This window comes from Cyprinus carpio, chromosome B22, assembly GCF_018340385.1.
Source record: "Cyprinus carpio isolate SPL01 chromosome B22, ASM1834038v1, whole genome shotgun sequence".
NCBI classification, from domain to species: domain Eukaryota; kingdom Metazoa; phylum Chordata; class Actinopteri; order Cypriniformes; family Cyprinidae; genus Cyprinus; species Cyprinus carpio.
In genome coordinates this window covers 4,363,861-4,390,756 of record NC_056618.1, presented here as the reverse complement: position 1 = coordinate 4,390,756, position 26,896 = coordinate 4,363,861, and the positions used below count along the sequence as shown (strand labels likewise).

The following is a 26,896-nucleotide window of genomic DNA, read 5'->3' as shown; positions in this document are numbered from 1 at the left end:
TCTCCAGTCTGCTGAGAAATTCACAGACACTAGAGATACTCAGGTCTGAATGTGGATAATCTAAACATGAATCAATGTAAAGCTCCAGCTGTTCTGTAAACTGATGCTGTGTCACAAGGAATGGGTCAGTGATGTGAAATTGGTGTGTTGGGTGTAGATACATTTATAAAATATTGACAAACAGATTGCATTTGGAGGTGATGGGAAATGTTAATATCCTAAGGGTGTAATAAATATTTTTATTTATTTAGTCTATCTGTAGACTTCCAGACTGCAGTATCACTGAAGAAGGTTATAATACAGTTGCAATCAAAACTATTCAACCCCCTTGACCTGCATAATATTTGCTGCGGAAAACAACATTTTATGAAAATTCAACAAAGGCATCAGTAAAGTATTAAAAGTTTTTGAAAGTTTGTTTCAAAGTATTGAAAGTTGTTAATACACTTTTGAGTGATTGTGAGAACGGAACATTGATGAATCATGATGAAATTCAAATTGGCTCTAAAAAAAAAAAATTATTTGTTCAAAATCATTCAACCCCCTAAAAATCCAATTTTGTGCTGAATCTTTTATTCTTAGAAATCACCAATAAATGCTGTTTTTATTTTGTTTGTGGCTTCTGTCACCTCTCTACCCTGTTCCTCACATGAAAAAGCTTCCAGATCACTGATAATCTTTGGTTTTTCACATTGCCACTGCCACTTCTTTCTTTAAATTCAACCAGATATTTTCAATGAGAATTAAATCTTGAGACTGAACAGACCAACTCATTGATGACTGATCCCTGAACCAAGCAGAAGTAGATTTGGATGTGTACTTTGTGATGACTGTCCTGCAGGAAAGTCCATTAATCATCAGCTTCAGTCTTTGCAACAAAGGCATCACAATTCTTGTCAAAATTTCCTGGTACTTCAAAGAATCCATGATGTCCTTCATACACTCATGATTTCCACTTCCTGCTGCAGTAAAACTCCCCCATAACAGCACTGATCCACCTCCACGTTTGACGATGGAGATGGTGTTCTTCTGCTTATGAGCTTTGTCTCTTTTGCAGCAGACATACTGCTGATCCATGGGTCCAAAAAGTTCCAGTTTGGTCACATCACTCCATAAAACATTCTTCCAGAGCTCCACAGGTCTACACAAATGAATTTTATCAAGTTCGAGTAGGCCTTTTGTTCTTCTTGGTTAAGAGTGGTATTTATCAAGATGTCTCAACATGAAGCCCATACTTGTCTAGTGTTCTTCTTACACACTGCATTGAAATGGTTTTCCTCCCTTCATCGTGTCATCTTGCAAGTCTTTGGCTGTACATTGCAGATGTTGCTCTGATTAAACATTTTATGATATTGTGATTTTATTTTATTTTTTTAACACCCTAAAAGGTTTTCTGCTATCAGACTCACTATCTCTGAAATAGTTGGTAGTGTAAAGTTAGAGAAAACAGAGTTTCATATAGCCTTAGACTTTCTAAAGTAATAAAATTATTTATTCTCTATAGCTTCTCTATAGCTTTTGTGAGATCTCTGTTGACTTTGCCATTTTTGCTACTCAACTTCAGCACATTCATGAGCTAACTGTGTGTGTGTAACAGCTCAAGCTAATTCTGTTAATTGTGTTTTGAGACTGTTTTATTTCCCACCATGCAAATAAGTGACTTAAAAACAGCAATGTTGAATAGGGGTAGGATAATTATGACATTATAGCTCTGTTATTAAAATCTTGTAACTCAAAAAATTTACATTATATATTGACATAATGACTTTTAACTGACTTAAAAACAGCAATGTTGAATAGGGTTGATTTTATCCTGGATCTTCAGAAAAGCTTGTATTTGTAAAGTACTGCAGTCTCTGAGGGGTTGAGTAATTTTGTTTGCAACTGTAGGTTATAATTGTGGAAAATAAGAATGCTAAAATTGCATTTGTTGTAGTTTTACGTTCACCGGCCGTATATAACTGTACCCAGCTTTACTGTGAAAAGAGTCAAAATGACTGTAGTGCATCTTTTTATTTTCTTCATTCTAGAATGTGCACTTGTGTGAAAATCTGTGTTATAAGGAAGAATAACATATTTTCTAATAGACTTTCAGACTGCAGTATCAGTGAAGAAGGTTATAAAGCTCTGTCTTCAGCTCTGAGATCAAACCCTTCACACCTGATAGAGCTGGATCTCACAGGAAATGATCCTGGACCATCAGGAGTGAAGCAGCTCAGTGATTTACTACAGGATCCAAACTGTCAACTCAAGACTCTGAGGTGAGACGCGATTAAATAATACAAAATAAATGATACGCATGTGAATTATATTATATTGTATTATATTATATTTTATATATATTATATATTATATTATATTTATATTATATTATTTGACTAATTTAGTAAGGTATCAAAAATGCTGATAATGATCAAAGATGAAAGATGAGATGCTGCAGCTGCTGTTGTTTTGATGATAAATGTCAGCACAGTTTAGTTATGTCAAAAGTTACAGCTTAATCAGACATTTTGGGTCACTAGATGTGCTGGTATTCAGTAGTTTGGTGCCTCGATAGTTAACATTTATGATTGTGTTATTGTGGACATTTCTCATGAAAAAAAATATATTCAGTGTGATTTATTATCCTGATTGTTTAAATGTTACTGAATGCACTGTACATTAATTTCCATCAAGCTCAGATTCACAACGCTGTAGATCTACTACAGCAGATCTATCACAGACCACAAACATGTGATGTGTGTCAGGAGAGGATCAGTGATAACACACACACACACACACACACACACACACCTGTCTGAACCTGCAGTTCCTCTCATAATGAGCAGAATAACTGTTGCATCAACAGACATCAGTTAAATAAAACTATCCAGAGTAGGGGTGGGCGATATCAGCTAAAATTCATACACAATATTTGACACTGTCCAGAAGATATTTATATAATATTGTGATATGAGGGAAAAAAAAAATGCAGGCAAAATATTTTAACCTTACATAACTAGAGAAAAAAAAGTGAGGGATTGGACATAGACCTGAAAAGTGTTTTTTTTTTATTATTATTATTTATTTTTTTTATTGTGTCATAGTGTTTCTGCCGGGCCCTCTTTTGTAGAGAAAAATATTTTTCAAGGCCCCCCATCCCCCCTTTTTTTTTTCTTTTTTTTTGGAAAGTCTCTTATGCTCACCAAGGCTACATTTATTTATTAAAAATACTTTTATCACTGTAATATTGTGAAATATTGTCTATTGAAATGATCTATTTGAATGTTTTAACATATAGGCTACTGTGTTCCTGTAATCAAAGCTGATTTTTCAGCATCATTACTCCAGTCTTCAGTGTCACATGATCTTCAGATATCATTCTGATATGCTGATCTGCTGCTCAGATAACCATTTCTGATTATTATCAATGTTGTAAACATTTGTGCTGCTTAATATTTTTGAAATTGTTCTTTGTGTCAGAGCGCTGGGGTTCGTCAGAAATAGAACAGGGCATCAGTTTGTTGTCATGGATTTGTTGTTGCATCGCGCCGCATCCACAGCAGAAAACATCACTGAGTTCTATTTGCTTTTGTCAAATCGAGCCGCTTGCGTCTGGTGTAGACACTTAGAGCAGAAGCATGCGTCGTTCATTTATATTTCTACATGACTCCCTGCAATACAACTCTGATTCATCAGTTGCTTCATCTAGTGGTCTGTTATTGATACAAACACAACTGCTACAACTGATAACGGAGCGATCGCTAATGTTGAGGTAATTAAAATATGTCAAATTAATATTTTAAGTTCAATTATTTACTTATCAGGCAAGTGGCCACATGATAAGCGGGAAAATTATACAGTGTAGTCTTTATCACCCTGCAAAGATTTCTTTTGCCAAATAATCTGCTGACTGTACTGTACACTATCCCTCAGTTTTGGAATCACTGGAGTAGGCGATTTGTGCTCTATTAATTTGGTCTGTTACGATGCTCTGTGTATTTGATTACTAATGCCTGTGTAGTATAGCGTTCCACACAGAGGACAAAAACATTCAGCTTTGACTCTTTGACTCTGTTTCAAATTTTGTACCATTTGTGTTAGCCATTTGAATTCATTAATATTGGTATAGCGCCCACCCCTAATCCAGAGATGATCTGAACCCAGATCATGTTGTCTGTTAGTGGATCAGCATCCAGTGTTAGTGAAGAGCCATAATAATCAGGAAGAGCCGGCATCAAAAGTTCAACTAAATATATCACTATGAATGCTTAGCTGTCACAAGCTAGTTATCTCTTTGCTAACTTTCCTCATCTCCTGCTTAAAAGCCAGAAAGATCTTCAGATTTTTGAGAATCATGATCTAGTGAGTTTTTGCCCCTGAGTTTCTTTTAAAGAATTTACTTTTGACTTTTCTTTGCTAACTTTCCTCATCTAAATATTTGTATATTTAAATGTTCAACTGTTTAAACTTGAACTAGAGGTTTTCGTTAAAAACAATGTTTGATAATCTTTAAATGTTTTGTGATGCAATGCACACTGAATTGATTCCAGCTTCATCTTCTCTTCTGCAGGTTTTTGGGTCCTGCTGCAGATGAAGGCTGTCAGTATGTGACTGGAATTGTGGGTAAAAACCCGTTACTCCTGAGAGAGCTGGATCTGAGGGGACATAAACTAGGAGACACAGGAGTGAATCAGATCTCTGCTCTACTGCAGGATAAACACTGTACACTCAACACACTGAAGTGAGTATCTTACATCATTTCACATGTTACATGACTACAGTAGTAATGTTACAGTCGTCTATTTTAATTCTCATTTGAGTCCGACCCCACATTATAAAGCTTGGAAGAGCCAGGACATTTTTTAATATAACTCTGATTATATTTGTCCGAAAGAAGACATTCATATACATCTAGGATGGCTTGAGGGTGAGCAAATCATGGGGTAATTTCCATTTTTGGGTGAACTATCCCTTTAAGTGCACAGGGGTTGGAGAAAATAATGTGAACACATTAGAAATAGCCAGTATTTTATTAATGTGTTTACCATTGTTTGTCTTTAATACAGCTTCCAACCTTCTTAGAATAGATTCATACAACTTTTGAATAGACTTCAGTTAAATGTAGTCTGTAACTTCTGCTGTGACTGCTGAATGTGATCATGTTTACTGACTACAAACTGAGGATTGAAGACTAATTTAAAAACATTGACCACCAACCAGTAACACCTCCCTCACAGATGAACTGAAGCCCTTTAATGCTTGCTTTGATCGTATAAACACAGAAGCACATCAAAGCTGCACAGCAAAAAAGCCAAAACCCAATACGAGTCAAATTTAACACTCCTGAAAAGTATATATTACTCCCTCCATTTTGGAGATAAAATAACATTTTCGAAGGTGTGAAATATGTACATTAGTCACAGAGTACATTTTAACACTGAAAGAGTTTATTTGTCATTCCAGCAGATGTTACACACTTCTGTTGGATTACAAATAAACTCTTATTAAAGATGCCATAGAATGCATTGAAACAATATTTTTAATTGTGTGTATGTTAAGTTTTATCTCAAAATAACCCACAGATTATTTTTTATGGCTTGTTGAAATTGCCACTTTTAGGGTATGAGCCAAAACGTGCTGTTTTTTGTGTTTGTCCCCTTTAAATGAAAATGGGCTGGTGCTCCCGCCTCCCTTCTCAGAAGAGTGCGGAGCTTCAAGAGCTCATGCTCGCGGGCACATACCAGTGTTACGGTTTAACTGGTGGTGACCGTGTTACTGACATCACATTGCTAACAAACGCAGGATTGATCCCCGCAGAACGACCACATTCCTATTCACGATTATTCTGGCATCAGGTGTAGGCAGCACTAGTGAAAACAGGCAGAGACAATGGTAGCTTTAGCAATATTAACCTTACAGAGAGCCAGGAAGCCAGGAGCTCTGTCACACGACACTTTTAATGTCTCTTTGGTGTTGACATTATTTCTCCAGCAGCTACAGCAAGAGAACAGTAATGGCGGACCGCAGCTTCTCACTCAGGGCTGTGTATGCTAATAGGGCAGAGATTGTTACAAATGGGCGGGACTTTTCCAGAGTATGATGTCATAGTCTAGAACTGCTTGTGTGGAGAGACTGTTTATGATTTTTTGGGATTATGAAACAATGACTGAGTGGTTGTTTGGAATTATAGGCTGGTTATTTTCACACACTGCGGCCACACAGCTGTGTTCAAACACCTTATAAAAGTGATTTTTGCATTCTATGGCACCTTTAAGTTTAGGTTGTTTATTTTTGGTCACTTGTGACACGTGGCTTTTTTTAAAAGTGTTATGGGTATATACGATAGGGTCTGGTGAGAAACAAACTCAACATATTATTGACTGTTGGTCTCTGTGCATGAATGTGTTCATGAGACTCTGTTAGCACAGCAGTTCAGTCTAACTCAACCACTGTCCTCTGTGGTAAATGTATCTGCTGTGCTCGTTGAAACAGGAAGTTATCACGTTCATCTGTCAGCTGTCAACCGAAGCTCAGGTCCAGAGTCAGTGAAGAAGATTCAACTCCGTGAAGAAAGTACACAGATACTCTTTGGGGGATTTCTATACATTGTTGTTTTTTTATCACATTTTTATTAATCTTGATTTTTTTTTTTTTTTTTTTCACAACTTGTGTGCAATTCCGAGAACACATGAACACACAGTCATGCACAGAGACCAACAATCAAGAAGGATATTTGTTAAATATGTAAAATTTCAGTTTGTTTCTCACCAAACTTTATTGTATACCCACAGAACACTTGGAATATACAGCACATGACGCATAAGACCACTCTGTTATACTTTTGCTTCTATTTTAAAAGCTTGATGTTAATTGCCATAGACTGACATTATATGGACAAGCACATTTGGGACATTTTATTTTAATCTCCTTATGTGGTCCGAAAAAGAAAGAAGGACATATGACATTAGACAAACTTAAGGGTGAGTAAATGATTATTTTCATTTTTGGGTGAACTATCCCTTTAAGGAAAAGCGTTTAACTCACTGTAAATGTGTGTATATATATATTTTGTAAAAAGAAAATCAGTCTTAATGAAAAATGGGTCGCAATTCCTGAATTCCATGCTGATCTCACTGCGCTGAGACAGGGCTTCATCTATCAAAATTAATGCACATAAATGGGACAGCACATAAATAAATGACAGAACAAGCAAACCAAAAACTCATATCTGATCTGTAGTTCATGCTATTCATGTGTCATATTCCAAGCAGGGTTCGTACAAGGTGCTTGAAGTAGTACTTGAATTTGACTTTTTTTTAAATGTAAGTCCTGGAAGACCCTTGAAAACAGCCATATTTTTGAGAAGGTACTTAAAGTTAAAGAAGAAGGTACTTGATTTTTAAAGGGCAGTATATATGAAATAAGTGTTATTTTTTTCCCCTTGATAAAACAATCTTTTTATGCATAATTAATGATGCCGTGCGTCTGATATAAATACAGAGCCGTTTCGCCTGGCTTTTAGCAGCGCACGAGATCTCGCGATATTACTCCTTGATGTGAAAAAGCGGGTCTCACGATATCAGTATAAATTGTGTTTTGTGGTAAAACTTTTGATAGTGCTTGCATTGTATTGTTCGGTCTTTTACTGCATGTGCTGTTTGTTTGGGTTTTATTTGGGAACGCATGTAAAGTCTGACGCGTTTTGTGTTGCACTGTTATCATTTACAAGCGTGGAGCGTCTCCATCTCATAGGGTTGGCAACCGTTCGGTATAATACGCAATCGTCCCGTATTTAAGGCATCAAAGAAGCGTTCCGTATGAAATCTATACGGAACGCAGTTTGTCCTGTATTTAAGGTATATGCCGTATGACCACCTAGACCATACGAATACCAAACTCTAAACTGAGAATCAATTATTATTTTTTGACAAGTGTTTGATTTGTGAGCATAACCGTTCGAGGGAGACTTTAAGACTAAGCGGAATCCTCTGCCGGCTGGTTGCTCACAGCGAGCGGGACTCACGCTGGTTTTTAACATCCGCGTTTCGACTTTAGCTTTATTTTTTAAGGATTCTTTGGTAAATATTTTTAATAAAGAACAGAACATTCAAAATAAAATGTTTGTGTTAAATATACAATAAAAATATATTGAAATCTAATTTTCAAAAGTTTGGTGTCAGTACATTTAAAGAAACTTTTAGAATACTTTTATTCAGCAAGGATTAAGGTGTTAAATGGATAAAAAGTGGGAAAAAAATCTATTTTGAATAAATTCTGTTGTTTTAACTTTTTATTTTATTTATGGAACACAGGTTCCAACAAATATTAAGCATCACAACAGTTGATAATATTATCAACACTGATAATAACGCAGCATATTAGAATGATTTCTAAAGGATCATGTGACACTGAAGACTGGAGTACTGATGCTGAAAATTCAGTGCTGTGTCACAGAAATAAATGAATAAAAATAATATTTTAAAGTAAATAAGATAGGAAATCAATATTAGAAATTGCAATAATATTTCACAATATTACTGTTTTCCTGTATTTTTGATCAACTAAATACAGCCTTGAAGAGCGTAAGCGACTTCATTAAAAAACATTACAGATCTAAAAGATATATATATATATATATAATAGGCCTGTGTGTGTGTCCCTTATTCTGTCCCTTATTTTTCTATGAAAAACCGCGATTGTCCCTTATTTTCCTTTTCTAAAGTTAGCAACCCTAATCTCAGCTGCTCGGGACTCAAACTCTTCCTCTGCATATGCTGTGAGTTTGTGTTGCTTAACATTCATCTGAGAAAACAGTGTGTGTTATCTCATTAGATTTATAACGTAAATCATTTATAAACCTATGCCAACACAGGAGAATTCATCAACATATTTCTAAATGTGCGATTTGTTGTACATCGCGATATCAAAATAAAAGTTCTAACCCTTGCTCTGAGTTTGCACGTGGCCAAATATTAAAATAACATGGATTTAAACGTCCTTAAATCACGCGCAAAGTAAAGCATCGCCATGCCATTGTTGCACTCTACAGGTGTTTGTTATAATACGTGATAAGTTTAAGTTGGTTATGTTCATATTTTGTGTAGGCATATTACATTATGTAGTCCTATTTTATCAGGGTTGTTCAATAAAATCATGTAATTACTTGGTTTTGCTACTTTATTTGAACCAATTATTATTCCCTTATTGTTAGTTTATATATAAATAGTCATACTGAAGCCTGTTTTTCACTTAGGTCTATTTGTATTACTAAAAAATATCAGATTACTCAATTGTCAAAATAATATTTAGATTACTTGATTACCAAAACAGTTATTAGTTACAGCCCTTGATTAGTTAAAATATTTACTAATACATATTCATGAGAAAAAAAAAATCAGTTGGAATAAGGAAATGAGTTCTTGAAAACCAAAAAAACTAGTGCTTAAAGTCCTTGAAAGTCTTGGAATTTCATTTTGCAGTTTCTGTACGAACCCTGCTTAAAATGTCCTGAAGCAAATTTTGATTTATGAACAGAATTTTCTTGATTTAGTACATTTAAACTCAATTTTGATTTTTTTTTTTTTTTTTTTAATGTTATTGTAAAGTGGTTCTATAGTTGATCCTGTATCTTAATTACATTACAAATCACTTTTTTTAAACCTTTTTTTTTTTTTGTCTGACTAAAGATTTTTCAGACTTGAAATTTAACTAATATCCTCAAGTTTTTGTTTTAGTTTATGGCTGTATAATTATTTATTTACTAATATTGTTTTCAGGTTTTAGCAACATTTTATTATTGCACTGTATGGTGTTAACACATGATGAATTACTCACACATGAACATAACGTGTCTGATTCATTGTGTTTTCTCTTTCTGTCTTCAGTCTGTGGGATTGCAGTATTACAGAGAAACAGTGTCTCATCCTGACTTCAGCTCTGAAATCAAACCCATCACACCTGAGAGAACTGAACCTGAGCTGTAATGAACTACTAGGAGACTCTGGAGTGAAAAACCTCAGTGATCTACTGATGAACACACAATTCAAGCTGGAGAAACTAGCAGTTAGTATCATTATACTCTACATTATACTAATACACAGGTTCTGTGTTTTAAATGCTGCTCCATCTGAAATCACATCAAATCACAATCAGGACCCCCCCCCCCATCTGAGGGTTACCCCCCTTAAAAATATGATTAAAAACAGTGCTGTGTATTGTAAATAATGTTTTATACTTTAAATAATAGTGTAAGTATTAAAATAACAAACTCAAATGGGGCAAAAATGTGTTTTAAGTTTATGAATATTTTGAGTCTCCCCTCCCTTGCCTCACAGTGCTTTGATCCAAATGCCTGCTTTCCTCTTTTATAAGACACACACACACACACACACACACACAGGAGTCTGGTGAGAGAGAACAAAGTCAATAGTTGTTGAACTCCAGGGCTGTCAAGACTTTTTTATTCACTTAAACATCAGATGAAATTATTATTTTCTCTTTAATTCAGATGATGACAATGTATTTTCTGATGAGTCTGCTGTTAGTTAAGTAAGTTATACATTTTTCAGCCTGGTTCTCTTCTGAAAACCTGGAGATTTGGTTTGGTCCTCACATGCTGTGACCCATCAAATATAACAATAAAAAATAAATTAATAATAGTGATAAAATTATGGAACTTTTAGTTTTTTTTTAATAAAATAAAATACATAATAAAGTGTGATAATACTATTTTATTTAAAAAGGGAGTATTAAATACAAATACAATTATTTTATAGTAAACTTAAAAATAAAGTGCTAATATTATTATTATTATTATTATTTGAAACTTAATTATTATTTTTAATTTTAATTATTTAAATTTTTCATCTTCAAACTTAAAATCAGCAAGCTTTCATTTTGGCGGGTTGCCGGCAAGTAAGTCTATGTGCTTCTGGGTTTAGTCTAAAGAGCGTCAGTGAATGAAATGTCACAGTTTTGCATACTCATATAATAATATTTAAAAAAAACCTTGCTACATGTTCTGTGTTAAGCTAACTGAGTCTTGTTATAGCACTTGTGTATCATTGCTCTTTTGATTGCTTTCATTGTCTTCATTTGTAAGTCACTTGATAAAAGTGTCTGCTAAATGACTAAATGTAAGGTTTTGGCAATTTTTATTTGTGTTTTTTTTATTATTATTATTGCACTGTATGGTGTTAACACATGATGAATTACTCACACATGAACATAACGTGTCTGATTCATTGTGTTTTTTATTTCTGTCTTCAGTCTGTGTAGATGCAGTATTACAGAGAAACAGTGTCTCATCCTGACTTCAGCTCTGAAATCAAACCCATCACACCTGAGAGAACTGAACCTGAGCTTGAATCAAATAAAAAACACAGGAGTGAATCACTTATGTGACGTACTGAAGGATTCACACTGTAAACTGGAGAGATTGAGGTCAGTAACATTCACATACAAGAATCAAAATGATGAAAACCACTTTGTTTAACTCTAATGTGCTGCTCAAGGTCTTTTGAGACCCCAAGTGATGTTTGCTGAAATAATAATAAAAAATAAAAAGTTCCCTTTATGTAAATGTCATGAGACTTTGTACGGTTGTCAACACTTGGGAGCTCTACAAATAGAAAATTAAATTGGATTGATATCTGGTTGTGTGTTAGTGTGAAAAAAAGTCACTCTCTGGAGACCCACATTGAAATGAATGAGGAAATGATAAAATCAGTACTTTTTCTTCTTAATTTATCAAATAAAATCAATAAATCCACCATAATTCAGACCACAAAATACACGAAAATGAAGTGGCAACCCTTCCACACGTTCACAATGCAGAACGATCACAAACACACGCACACACACACACACACACACACACACACACACACACCCCGACCCCACAAAAATCACCCATAGACATCAATGGGAGACTATAAAAATGTTGATTTTGTTTTTAGATAATTTGTCAGATATGTCAGTCACAATGCAGAGAACACACACAGTCTGAAGAGGAGACACCAGCACATCCACGATGGAGGAAAAACACACACGCCATGTTATCCCCATTAATCAAAATTAGGAATGTGGGTCTTTTATAATGTGAATTTTACATAAAAAGCTCTTTTTGTATAAAAAGCTATTTAAAATATATTTTTAATTTATTTTTTATAAATTAAAAAAAAAACTGCACAAATGTGGAGTAAAAACTACGGTGCCTGTGAGAGGACATGGTCGGTTCACTTAGTTTTGTCGTGGCCACAAAATAACACAAAATAATAATTTGTGGGAACGTCATATTATGTCGTGGCCTAGAGATGCTATGTTGAGGGAACGACATGTTTTTCTCGTGGCCACGAGTTTAATGTGGACTTTATTACGTGCCGGTGGCGGCTCTAGGGCGGGGCTTGACGGGGCTATAGCCTTATCAGAAACTTGCTTAGACCCTAGTTTCATTTGTAAATGAAAACACAACAGGCTCATTTATCATTTATCTGACAATTATGCCAATAAAGTTTTGAACGTGATGTGATGATAAATGAGCTTGTTGTGTTTTCATTTACAAGTAAATCTATTTATTCATTCATTATTATAACAATTATTCATTCAATTTATTATTTATTCATGATAAACATTTGACTATCACACGTAATAAAGTCCCGTAGCCAAGGCATATGGTTATTATAATAATTTAATAATGAAATATTTTCTATAATAAATAATATAATGATTTTGTAATTCAAAATAAAATATGAATGAATACATCTCTGATAATCCCGGGTTGCTATGGTCACGCAGGTTTGTTTACGCATTAAACTCGTGGCCACGAGAAAAACATGTCGTTCCCTCAACATAGCGTCTCGAGGCCACGACAAAACTAAGTGAACCTACCATGTCCTCTCACGGGCACCGTAAAAAACATTAATAAACTGAGTAAAATTACATTTGTTTAAAAAACATAATTTTGTTACAAAATGTCTTTTGTTCTCTGTGTTCTCTGGAGACCCCAAACAGCACGAGTGTCCTCCTCAAACGAACAGCACATAAGAGTTAAACAAAACACTTTATACTCAATATCTCATGATGAATGTGTTCACATTATATTTGTGAAAGATTCTTCACCTTAATGATTTGTTTGTAAGATGATCTCTCTTCCTCTGTTTGTCTCTTTCTAGTCTTTGTGGCTGTGAAATTACAGATGTTTCTTATTTAACTCAGTCTCTGACAAACACAAAAGCTCTGCAGTTTCTAAAAGAGCTTGATCTGAGAGATAATATAATTGGAGACTCAAAGCAGAAGCTCATTGATGTGCTACGAGACTCAAACTGTGAACTGAGGTGAGTAAACTTCACTTTGTGATATTAAAGAGATTCATTTACCTCTGATATGTGAACAAATATTAGCTTTCAAATATTTGTGAAAAGAGTTTATCAAATTATCATCAAGCTTTATTTCAAAGGGTTTGTGTCAGAATGAAATGTAAAGTTGATAAAAATGTTGAACACAAAGGAGGAAAGAGAAGAAAAGCACACTGTCACAGCTTTATACAGCAACAGCTGCTTTATTAATGACATCAGTAATAGTGAATCATTACAGTTTGAAATAGATTTGTTCAGATTGTAGGAAAACGCTGGTAAAATCAGAGCAGATTCAGCTTCAGCTCACAGTCGTCCAGCATCACATGATCAATGTCTCTGTCTCTTGTGTGTTTTTACTTTGACAAGCAACACGTCACATTACTTTACACTTACTTTCTGTAAGAGATAATGTACCTCCAGCCGCTTGTTATCACAGAATAAACCCGACAGGGTGATCAGGACTCGTGTCCTCCTGAAGAGACTTATTCTGTGATAACATCTGGCTGCATGTGCATTATCACACTTATTATATGCTTTCTTGACACAGAAGTGAAGAATTAGACACAATTTAGATTCAGCTAAACACTTCTCGTCAGTTAACAACAACTTTAACAACAAGACACACTTTGAACAATGTCTCCTCAAGTCTACTATTAACAGGAATCTCCTGCGGTTTGGTTTGAGGGTAAATACAGTCAGTAACTGAGGCACAAGCTAATAGCAGTTGTGTTTGAATGAAACGAGTGAGAGCGCGGTGCTGTGATACGAGAGAAGTCAAAGAAACGCCCGACTCAAATACCGTATGACTGTGTGTTATTCTGCTGCTAATGACAACACACCTAATGAATAACACACCTCAGAATGTCACGACTGACCAATCAGAATCCAGTATTCCAGCTAGCTGTGCAATAATTTCACTTATTTACTGAGACCAACACAAACATGTTTAAACTAGAGGACAAACAGCTTTAACTAGTGCAACATTTAACTGAAAGAGTTTTGTTTTAATTAGGTATAGTCAGTAATTAATCTGATTACAGGATTTTAATGTAACTTAAAAAAAAGTGATTGAAATATATTAACTAATTTGTACTTTGTTCCACTGAACTCTGATTATCTTCTGTTCTGTTCCACCTTACGAGTAGATAAATAGAGATCCATCACCAAAAGCTGATGAATGCTGTATATCATAATGTGAAGTGTTCTTGAGAGGAGCAGTAAACATCAGCTGAAGATCCACAGAAGAGCTTCACTACTGTGTCTATGAGGAGAAATAAATGTGTGATAAATGTGTAAATGTGATCCATACAGGTGAAGAGACTCAGACTTTACAATGAAATAATGCAGCATGTGTGTTAGAAACATGATATTGAATGATTAATGTTGCTTTAGTATTCAAGCAGATGATCATTTGTGTTTAATGTAAAGCTGGAACAGAGGAGGAAGTAGCTCAGATGAGTCTGTCTGGCTCTTCAGTTTAATAATATTTGTATTAAACTCATTCATAATGATATTTAATTCTATATTAAGTTAGCTCTGTGTCTGTCTGTTGCTAACAATCACAAATGGCTCTCATTACAACAAACAAAGCAGAAACACAGTGTAAATAAAAGCTGGATTGTGCAGTTTTTACCGATGAATTGATTAAAACGGGAGTTTTCACACACAGTGAGTTTGTGCTGAACTGACTGACAGCTTCATATGCATATGACACGTCCAATTTTGGTATGGCAAGATGTCTTAAAATGCATTTCTTTTTTTAACATTTAAACTTAGACCACATTATTATATATGTCAACAGTAGTAACAGTTGGTATAATTACGCACCGATATAAAGAAATTGTGTGTCAGCTGTGGTCTTAATGACAATCCCTGCGTCTCAATGTTCACACTATCCATCCTAAATAGTATGTGAGATTAGAATAAGTGTGTCCCGTGCTGAAAAGAGTATGCCAGAAGTCCCCGGATGGTCATGCTTGTTTAGTTTCTCTCTGCAGATATGTGAGTAGCTCATATCAAGGCAAAGTTAAAAGGTAAAAAACTGTATTATTTAGATATGTTTAAGATATAAATTGTGCTAAATTTCCTACACCTTCGACCTTATTTTATTTATTCTCAGGGAGGTAAAGTAAGTCAGATCTGTTCTATCTCATAATCATCTGAGTTCATATTCACAAAACCGGTCTCAGAAGACTTCTCCGTGGTCTGTTCTTAGCTATAAATCAATGCCAGGGGAGGCAGACTTGTGTTATACACTACAAGTCAGTTTATTTATTACAATTAGTAAATATTCTACAACTACTGTGTAAGTATTAAATAAAGTATAAATCTGAGTAAGTTCTTTGCGTCTGAGCAATCAGTATTTATCGTGCACAGATCACGAGCTGACTCTCCTCCACCTGTCTCTTATTCCCTCACTCCCATATATGTGTCTGCTTTTCTGTCCTTGGTCGAGAGTAGATTGTTTTGTTCTTGCTGGTGTTCTGTGTATGAGGTCAAGCATCGTTGTCTTACTCTCTGTTCAGCTGTGCTTCAGGACTCGTAGTACAGAGATCCGGCAGCTCGAGTGTCCGCAGACAAGGCCTGCCAGCTCTAAAATCATTCAACTATTGTTTATGTTATTCTGTGTTTTGTGGCGAGAATAAAGGATCTCCTTTCTCACAACTCTACATCTGAGTCCTCTATCAATCCCAGGCTGTGACACCAGGAAATAAACAAAATTATACACCCTTAGACATTATATATTACCTGAATACATTAAACAATGAGGCATGGTGATTGTATTCTTATGCATATTACACAACTATATATATAGACATATACATTTGTTGAAAATTACATAGTTCCTTATTATTACATTTTACACCACTGTAACAGACATAAGTTTCTTGGATTATATTTTTGCTAAATGTAGAATATCAACGAGCAATATAATTGTATATTAAATAATATAAGCCCATATATATTTCATTATCTGCAAAATTAATTCGAGCTGCTGGAGGTGTGCAGCAGTATTTATATAGTTTTTTTAACCTCTGACAGAGTATAGAAGCCCAAGAGGCGAAACTGTTGTGTTATGGGTAACAGTCTGTAGATGGCGCTGCGGAGGCGCGGCCGTCATTATGGACTGAAAGCTGCTGAAATCGTTAGCGCCAGTTTGCGCGCCACACAACCAAACTGTGAAGAAGATGAGCAAGTGGTCAAAACGCAAGCAGTGTTCTGCAATAAATTGCAAAAAATTACCAGTCCACCAGAAGCGATTTGGCATTTCATCGATTTCCAAAGGATGCACAAAGGTATAACTCATTTAAGTGGAAATATTTTAATGATGTCGTGATTTAACTTGAATGTTGAACGTGAATGACAGCATTGTTAGCGTTGGTAAATCTGCATGAATGTTAGGCTAGTGCATCTCTGTCAAGTTTGCCTTATAAACTAATGATTGACGTAAAGAGAGTTTGCCCTTCCCCTACCGACTTTCACTTTCGGACGGGTGCCCGAATATGGTAGTGAATGAGGCTTTGCGATTTTTTTTTTATTTATTTATTTTTTTTATCTAGGCCTACGTGAAATTCTGCATCCATTGTACGATTTTTTTTATTTATTTTTTTTCCACCTCGGAAGGGCAACGTGAGTCGAGAAGGGCATATGGGCAGTTGCCCGGGCAACCTGAGCAACCCCCCTGTGCACGTCCCTGGTTTATTTTTTAGTTCTTCAGGGACAGAATTGTTTGTGTCCATTATGGAATTACTCACACTCAGAAACTGCGTCTTGGTAGTAAAAAACGGCATACAGTGTCACAAACAGAATGAGATGATCCACCAAAAAAAAGTGAAAGATAGGCAGAAGATTGTTTATTTTTATCTCTCGTGATGCGCGCTCTGAGGCACCTGTCATCTGATGGAGGCAGAACTTATTGGCGATTGCCTTTTTCTTTTGTTTTATTTTTCAACAGTTTTCATATATGTGTGAGTGTGTTTTATGTTGAATGTGCCTGTATCTTCATGATTACCATCTGTTTGAGTGCAAATCAGCTATTACTGTGTAATCACGGCTATCAATGTGAACGCCATCTATATGAATAGAGAGAGTGGTTTATTGACTTTATGGCGCATTAGTATTATTACCATCTCTATAACTGGCCATCAGCACATCAGCACGTATTTTCATTGTAATTCATTGTAAATGAGGCATTTCTAGCAATCTCAGGATGTTCTGTTATTGGCATACAAAGTTAAATCTTTTTTATTTTTCTTATTTTTCTTACTCAAATTATTCTTATTGTATTTTTCTAGTGCTCAAATAAATCACTTATATGATGTCTAAGTTTCTGTTAAGTGTTTTATAATTGAGAAAAATATGCAGTGGTATGTTTAATGACTAAAATAGTTTGTAGAACCCTTCAATACAGTTGGTAAATATTTTTTATATTTTGGGTTGAAATAGAAACTTATGAGACATTTGATTTCTAATCCATTACTTTTCAAGATTGTTCCAAGACTGATTTCATGTATTTTTATATCAAATAAAAAAAAAAATTTAAATCAGTGTGGTAAAAAAAAATTTCATGGCACTTCTGTGTCTATAACTTTTAATATTTTTGAGCATGATCAAATCTGGTTGATAAAAAGTACAGCCCAAAGGGTCTTCTTTCCAAAGACACCAAAATTATGTGTGTAACACACTGAAGTAAGGAACTGTTACAATTTTAAGTTAGGTAGAGCACTTTCAGCTGTGGGTCCCATAATGGGGGGTGCTGCTAACAGATTAATCTATTCATAAACATTGACACGTGCAAACAAAGAGAGTTCAGTGCGTCGGCGTCCAGGTGTGGGGTTTTAAAAGGTTTAAAACTGCTGGTCTTCAAGATGAACTTTATTCAATGAGACAAATTTAGATGATGTTCTTAAGAGAGAGATTAATGGGGGAATGGAAGTGATCGAGAGATGAAAAGCAGTGGTCCTGAAACTATATAACTTATCGTAATGTTGTTATTATGTCACTTGTTGTGGCTGCTTATGACAGATTAATACAGAAGAGATGCAATGTCACACTTGAAAGAAGATAAACTAGTTATTGTGCTTGTTTATTGTATGTCTCCGTAGAGAAGACAAAAGACTGAAACTCTTCTCACATACAGTGCAGTGGTACGGTTTCTCTCCAGAGTGAATCCTCTCATGTGAATTTAGCTGTCCTAACTGAACGAATCTCTTGTCGCAGTGGGAACACTTTTAAAGTTTGCAGATTGTGTGAATCTCTTCCCGCACTGATCACATCGGTATGGTTTTCTCTCCAAGTGTAGAATCCTCATGTGAACGGTGAGACTCTGTTTGCATGTCAAACTCTTGTTTTTTCTCAACACTGAGTGCAGGAGAAACTTTTATTGATTCTTCTTTTCAATAAAGAAATACTTTCAGTCTGTGATTGAGTTTATTCTCCAGTTTTGATGTATTTTCTCCTCCATTTGATCTGAAATTACAGTTTAAAAAAGGTTACACTAAAAACTCATTAAAAAAATCTGAAAACATGAAGTGAAATTAGACAACAGCTGCACCAAATTATAATAATTTTGTTACAATTTTACAAAATAAGATACAATAATCTATATTAAAATAAAGACAAATTCAGAAAAGTTCAATATTATATATAAAAGCATTAAAATAAAGACAAATTCACACTGTATTATTGTATTTAATATTAGCATTAATATATTGTAATAAAAACTTACTATGCAGTTAATAATTTTTTTTAACTAAATAACTGACCAATATTTTTCACTGACTACTGTTACAGCATAATTTTCATTCAATTTCTTCTTTTTTAAAATTAAAGCTTTTTTTTAATGGCAACACCCAGGAATCAATATCATTAGAACATTCGAGTTTCAGTCCCTATTTTGTACCCTGGAGATAGAAAGTCTCCGTAATATTATTTTTGGATGTTTTCTACATTTTTTACAACTTCTAGAGTATTTTTATGCTATACACACTAAATCTGTTGAACTGCTGATAACTTTAATTGTTTTTCAGTCTCATTACTAGAAAAAAAGTATCAAGCATAAACACCAACCTGTTTGTTCTTCAGTGTGTTTGATTCTGCGGGGTTCTGGATCTTCATGTTCTCTCTGTCCTTCAATAAACTCTGTCTCTGCGGATTTCACTTTTTACAGATGCTTTGATGCTCATCTTCACTTGTAGACTAATGGGAATATTGCAGCATTTATTGATGAACTGCAGTGGGAGGAGCTTCACTGAAGGTGTGATTGTTGTGGGAGGGGGCTTCACTGAAGGTTGTGATTGTTGTGGGAGGGGCCTTCACTGAAGGTGTGATTGTTGTGGGAGGAGCTTCACTGATGGAGGAGCAGATCTGCCAGTTTGTGAGTTTGTTTTTCTACTAATTCACATATTAAGCATTTATGTTTATCTGTATTTATACTAAAGTATCTGATGTTTTTGTCTCAAAGATCTTAACATTTAATATTTACAAATATTAAAATGTTAAGAAAACAAGTAAAAAAAGAATAAATAGAAGTACAGTTATGTAAACAATAAAAATCAGTGGTTTCCATAATTCCTCCAATTTGAGTTTGAATTTTTGTTTATTTGTTTTTACTTTTGTGTTGGTTTATATTAAACATAGTCTAAGACAGACTAATGATGAAAGAAATGTTAGGACATTTGTGTCTTAAAGACATCATAATAGTAGGGCTAACTGCATAGTTTAAGTCTGATGAGAAGAAGTGAAATTAACTTTTTACTTGCAAGTTTACAGGAGATCCTCCATAATGAATGAGGTGAAAACAGGATTTTCAGCCAGCTGATAATATTGATGAGTCCCTCAGACTAGAAACCACTTCATTAAACAAGACCATCAGGACTCAGCCAGCAGATCATCTAACTTCATTCTGAGTACTTATTCTTCTGAGTGCTATCCATTAGAAAAGAGCCACTTCTGAAAAAAAATAAATAAAAAAATATTTCACCACACTGACATGTATGACAACACTCTATCTTTACAGTTATGTTTGCAGTCCTTCCTTTTCAACTATAGGCTATAATTTAAAAAAAGTAAAGTAACGAAATATTTTTTTTGACAAACTAAATGTAAAAAAGAATGAAAGCATTTTTTTAATGGCAACACCCAGGAATCAATATCATTTGAACATTCGAGTTTCAGTCCCTTTTTTGTACCCTGGAGATAGAAAGTCTCCCCTATATTATTTATTGGATTGTTTTCTACATTTTTTACAACTTCTAGAGTATTTTTATGCTATAAACACTAAATCTGTTGAACTGCTGATAACTTTAATTGTTTTTCAGTCTCATTACTAAAGTATCAAGCATAATCACCAACCTGTTTGTTCTTCAGTGTGTTTGATTCTGCAGGGTTCTGGATCTTCATGTTCTCTGTCCGTCCTTCAATAAACTTTGTATATGCATATTTCTCTTCTTATTTATGTTTTTACTGGTGTTTGTATTGTTGTTTGATTGTAGTATTATGGCATTTATTGATGAACTGCAGTGGGAGGAGCTTCACTGAAGGTGTGATTGTTGTGGGAGGAGCTTCACTGATGGAGGAGCAGATCTGCCAGTTCGTGAGTTTATTTTTCTACTAATTCACATATTAAGCATTTATGTTTATCTGGTATTTATACTAAAGTATCTTAATTTTTACACAAATTTACACATGCATTTCTGTTTTGTCTCAAAGATCTTAACATTTAATATTTACAAATATTAAAATGTTAAGAAAACAAGTAAAAAAAGAATAAATAGAAGTACAGTTATGTAAACAATAAAAATCAGTGTTTCCATAATTCCTTCCATTTGAGTTTGAATTGTTGCATTTATTTGTTTTTCTCCTTTTGTGTTGGTTTATATTAAACATAGTCTTAGACAGACTAATGATGAAAATAAATGTTGTTAGGACATTTGTGTCTTGAAGACATCATAATAGTAGGCTAACTGCATAGTTAGAGCAGCAGAATGATAGAATTTAATTCCTGTTTATATTAGAGAGAATACAAAATTTAGTATTTTTAAAACTACGCTTAAAGTAGGGCTTAAAGAAAGTCAAATATGTGATCATTGACTTGACTTTTTAATTTAATGAAGTATGATGTGGTATTGTATTTATTGTTGTAATGAATAATCATTGCTAATGTATAGATGATAAATGTTTTTAGCATGATGAAAATGTAACTACTATACTGAAGGAAAAAATGCAGTTCTTCTTCATGGCTGGTGTTTGTATATTTCATGTCCATACCAGACAATATCATGATGTTTCTTTTTTAATTTTTTTATGTGCCTTTCCGAAATGTGCGTATCCTAGTCCATGGACATCCTTTCTTTATTACTGTCAGTGTTATCAAAAAGTAAAAAAAATATAAACTGTAATTAGTTCAAATCTTTAGTAAATTAGATAACATAAAGATATCACTAACCCTGAACTGGAACTATCCACTTTATTATCTTTCTACAGTGTCAAATTAAGCAGAAAAGATAATAAAATTATATTATAAAATTATAAAAGCTGGCTCTGGCAACACATCAGAGGTTGCACCCTCACGACTGTCTCAAGCCTCGTTCACTTTCGCCAGCGTCTGGCAACAATAATTTTCATGCCAGGGACACTGAACATTATTACAAACTGTCTACACTCATATGAGGAGTTTTGAACAGCAAATTAGTCATTCAGAGAACCAATATTTTATGTTTGAACAAGAAAAAATGACCAAGGTCCGGACCTCGGTGGTTCTCATAGCTGGCTACAAGCCTGATCTTTGTAACTTCATTTTTGAGTTGATATGAATCTCACAGATGAAACTGCTGGTCTTGAAGATGAACTTTATTCACTGTTGCAAATGTAAGTTTTTGTAAGTTTTTTGTTATGTCACTTCTTGTGGGTGCTTTATGACAGACTAATACAGAATAATACAATGTCACACTTGAAAGAAGTTAAACTACTTAATGTGATATTTTATTTTTATGACTGCGTAGATTAGATAATAGAGTGAAACTCTTCCCACATGCAGTGCAGTGATACAGTTTCTCTCCAGTGTGGATCCTCTCATGTGATTTAATATGTCCTAACTGATTGAGTCTCTTGTTGCAGTGTGAACACTAGTAAGGTTTCTCTCCAGTGTGGATTATCTCGTGCTGTTTTAGTTCTACAGCAGTAATAAAAGTCTTCTCACACTCAAAGCACATATGATCTCTCACACCAGTGTGTATCTTCTGATGTAGTTTTAAACTATGCAGATGTGGAAAACTCTTTCCACATAAAGAACATGAATGTGGTTTCTCCTTTGAATTACCTTGTAGGTGACACATCAGGCCTGAAGCCTGCAAAAATGTTTTTCCACATTGAATCACATTCATTCAGCATGAACAAACTGTTTATGTATGTTTTAGTTTATATATAGCTTATCACAGATACATTAAATAAATGCCATTATGATACTATGACAGCAATAAAATGATCTTAACGTGTCAATGAACAGATCTGAAGTCATCAGTATAATGAATTAGGTGAAAACAGGATCTATTGACATGAAATAAAGAGGATTTTCAGCAGCTGATAATACTGATGAGTCTCGGACTATAAACACTCATTAAACAAGATCAGCATCAGCAGGATCAGCAGCAGATCATCTCACTTTATTCTGAGTGTTTGCTGATAGAAACTGATTGTCTGAGTAAGTATTTAGGTGCTCTATTGAAAAGTATTACAACTATTTCTCAAATGATACAGAAATACAGAGAAATACGATACAGAAAAATACAAAACCAAATATACTTGTTTTTTCTTATAATTACATTCATATCAATATAATTGTTTTGTATGTGTATTTTGTATGTGAAGAGAAACAAGACAAAACCTTTATAAGTGTTAGCAGGCACACGTACAACAAATAGACTCGACACGGATAATATTCACTTTGAACCGCCCTGAGGATCTGTACTGGTATGTGCGCACGCGTCAGATGCTCGAGGAGCTTACTATAGAGCACAAAGAACACACAGACACTCCAAGTCTGATGACAAGTGGTATGATGAAAAACAATAACGCTTTAATGCTGTTTTTAGCGACACTTTGACTATAGCGCTCAGAGTCAACAAAACACATTATAATGCGCTCTCCATATATTAGTTATCACAATCTAGAAATCTAATAACGAAACATCAACATCACATCTCACTAACTAGTGACATAAGCAAGATGCATGTAATTAAGCTATGACTCAGCAATTTAGTTATTAGCAGATCTGTAGAAATGAATCATGTCATTGTCCAGCTCAGTTCAGTTCTCATTCCAATGGCATCAGTACATCGTTTATAATAATGGAATGAACAAAACTGCACTGAATATACTGTTTATTTGTTTCTAGGAGAGCGTCAACTCATTGAAAAGTGTTCAGCATACAGTTTGCATCAGAGGAAGCATTAGGAGAGAGAAGAAGAGAGACACTCGACAGATGTTGATGAGAATTTATTTCTGGAAATGCATTAAAGGTCACTCACGTTCTAGTTAGGGCCAGAAATGTAAAACCTTGAATTTTAGATAGTATTTAAATGAGATTATGAACTCCAGCTCTTTGCAGGCCTACGTGCTGTATAATTTACACTACATTGTGATGCAGCCTGAATCATAGAATCACACCATGTTTCATTTGTTAGCCAGAGGGCAACTGATCCCTAAACTAAACTATCTCCCACTTTATTTATTTATTTATTTATTTTACTTGTTTTCATTCTGTCACCTGGTGTTTATGTTCCTTGCCACTGTTGACTTTAGGCTTGCTTATTTGTGAACACATAATATTCAGTAATATTATTGATCTGACTCCACTGACACTATTGGATGAGGACTGAACTGAGCCAGATGATGACACCACTGTAGTTTTCTCGATGAATGTCACACACTGATTTCAAAACTGAACAATCACACTTTCTACTGTTTAGAGCTGCTTCACAGCAGAAGTGAATTCTGTTCTTTTTTGGTGGACTCTTTGATTCTCTCTGATTGACTGGAAGGTATGCATTAAAAACAATGAGTGTACAGATAATTACAATCAGTTCAATCACCATTTTAAATTAATGTGCTGCTTTTACTGTAGCACACACGTACAGTCAGAACGCTAGATCTAATGATCTTTAACCAAACAAACTCATGAAAATTAACTTAGTTCTACCCTTCCAGTCAAATTGTACTCCACAAACATTAAAGGGTTAGTTCACACAAAAATTTTAATTCTGTCATTAATTACTCACCCTCATGTCGTTCCAAACCGATAATACCTTTGTTCATCTTCAAAACACAAATGAAGATATTTTTGATGAAATCCGAGAACTTTCTGATCCCTCTTTAGGCAGCAACACAACTTACACATTTAAGTTCCAGAACAGCAGGAAAGACATTGTGAAAGTAATCATGTGACTCCAGAGGTTCACCTCAGTTTTGTCTTCTGTTGTCTTCATGCGTTGTGATGCTCTCGTGAATGCACATTACAGATCAATATTTTTGTAAATAAGTGGTAAATTATAAATTTTTTTTTTTTTTTTTTGGACACAAACACTCGTGTTGATTCATGAAATTGAGTCAAAACAACTGGAGTCACATTAATTACTTTAACAATGTCTTTCCTTACCATTCTGGAACTTGAATGTGTAATTTTGCAAGTCTCCAGGGTCAGAAAAAGCTCTCTGATTTCTTAAAAAGAAAATCTTTGTTTGTTTGAAGGTCTTACGGGTGTGAAACCACACAAGAGTGACTAATTAATGACAGAATTTTCATTTCTGGTTAAGATATCCTCTTTAAGGACCGTTTTACCTTAACTTTTGAAACCTAGCTTTAAACAGGTTTGTATTACACAATTTTACCATCACCTTCAATGGAGGCAACCAGTTTTCATGTCGTGTGGTTCTTTGCCTCCACCTCATGTACATTGTGATGCAGCCTGAATCATAATCACACCGTGTTCATTTGTTAGCCAGAGGGCAACTGATCCTTAAACTAAACATACACCCCCCACCCCCGCCATTCTGTCCCCTGATGGTGTTTGTGTTCCTTTCCACTGTTGACTTTAGGCTTGCTTATTTGTGAACACATAATATTCAGCAATATTATTGATGTGACTCCACTGACACTACTGGATGAGGACTGAACTGAGCCAGATGATGACACACTGTTTTTCTCGATGAGTCAACACTGATTTCAACTGAACAATCACACTTTCTACTGTTTAGAGCTGCTTCACAGCAGAAGTGAATTCTGTTTGCATCTTTTTTGGTGGACTCTTTGATTCTCTCTGATTGACTGGAAGGTATGCATTAAAAACAATGAGTGTACAGATAATTACAATCAGTTCAATCACTATTCTAAATTAATGTGTGGCTTTTACTGTAGCACACACGTACAGTCAGAACACTAGATCTAATGATCTGTAACCAAACAAACTCATGAAAATTAACTTAGTTCTACCCTTCCAGTCAAATTGTTCTCCACAAACATTAAAGGGTTAGTTCACCCAAAAATGTAAATTCTGTCATTAATTACTCACCCTCATGTCGTTCCAAACCGATAATACCTTTGTTCATCTTAAAAACACAAATGAAGATATTTTTGATGAAATCCGAGAACTTTCTGACCCCTCTTTAGGCAGCAACACAACTTACACATTCAAGTTCCAGAACAGCTTGAAAGACATTGTGAAAGTAATCATGTGACTCCAGAGGTTCAACCTCAGTTTTGTCTTCTGTTGTCTTCATGCGTTGTGATGCTCTCGTGAATGCACATTACAGATCAATATTTTTGTAAATAAGTGGTAAATTATCTTTTTTTTTTTTTGGACACAAACACTCGTGTTGCTTCATGAAATTGAGTCAAAACAACTGAAGTCACATTAATTACTTTAACAATGTCTTTCCTACCATTCTGGAACTTGAATGTGTAAGTTGCAAGTCTGCAGGGTCAGAAAAGCTCTCTGATTTCTTAAAAAGAAAATCTTTGTTTGTGTTCCTAAGAGGAATGAAGGTCTTATGGGTGTGAAACCACAGAAGAGTGACTAATTAATGACAAAATTTTCATTTCTGGTTAAGCTATCTCTTTAAGGGCAGCTTTAACTTAACTTTTTAACCTAGCTTTAACAGGTTTTAATTAACAATTTTAATAAACTTCAACGAAGGCAACCCAGTTTCATGTCGTGTGGTTCTTTGCCTCCACCTCATGCATTAAATCATGTAATGCACATCTAACCATGGATTAGCCCTTATGTGTGAAGAGGGTTATAGGTTACACAAAGTATTAAATGAAGGGGGCACAATAACTGTAGAACACATATATTCTATATACTGTATCTTAATGGTATATTTACATATATTTGTAAATTATATATTTTTTTAAATTATTATTATTATTTTATTATTATTTTAAAACTTAAGGTTAGAATTTTGAATGAAAAACCAAAATGATAAAGAGGGGCAAATAATTGTGGAGGACAGTATCTGTACAGTTTTTAAACATGATTGTGTCTTTTGCTTTTTTTCCAGAAATGC

General features: G+C 34.6%; 2 protein-coding genes and 1 long non-coding RNA gene across 3 annotated transcripts in view; 2 read left to right on the top strand and 1 right to left on the bottom strand.

Annotated features, from left to right (window-relative positions):
- LOC109084161 (NACHT, LRR and PYD domains-containing protein 12-like) overlaps nt 1-13,320 on the top strand; it is a 941,455-nt gene extending 928,135 nt beyond the window's left edge. Inside the window, 4 exon segments of the mRNA XM_042749119.1 lie at nt 9,867-10,044; nt 10,527-10,534; nt 11,260-11,424; nt 13,155-13,320. Coding sequence (XP_042605053.1) covers nt 9,867-10,044; nt 10,527-10,534; nt 11,260-11,424; nt 13,155-13,320 — 517 coding nt within the window.
- The window catches only part of LOC109087587, a 114,353-nt gene that overhangs the window by 46,256 nt on the left and 41,201 nt on the right, over nt 1-26,896 (top strand). The gene's annotated exons all lie outside the window — the stretch shown is intronic.
- Nucleotides 18,774-20,781, bottom strand: LOC122141528. Its single transcript, XR_006157880.1, has 2 exons — nt 20,691-20,781; nt 18,774-18,806 (listed from the first exon to the last, which is right to left on the bottom strand). It is a non-coding gene; the product is annotated as an uncharacterized LOC122141528 (long non-coding RNA).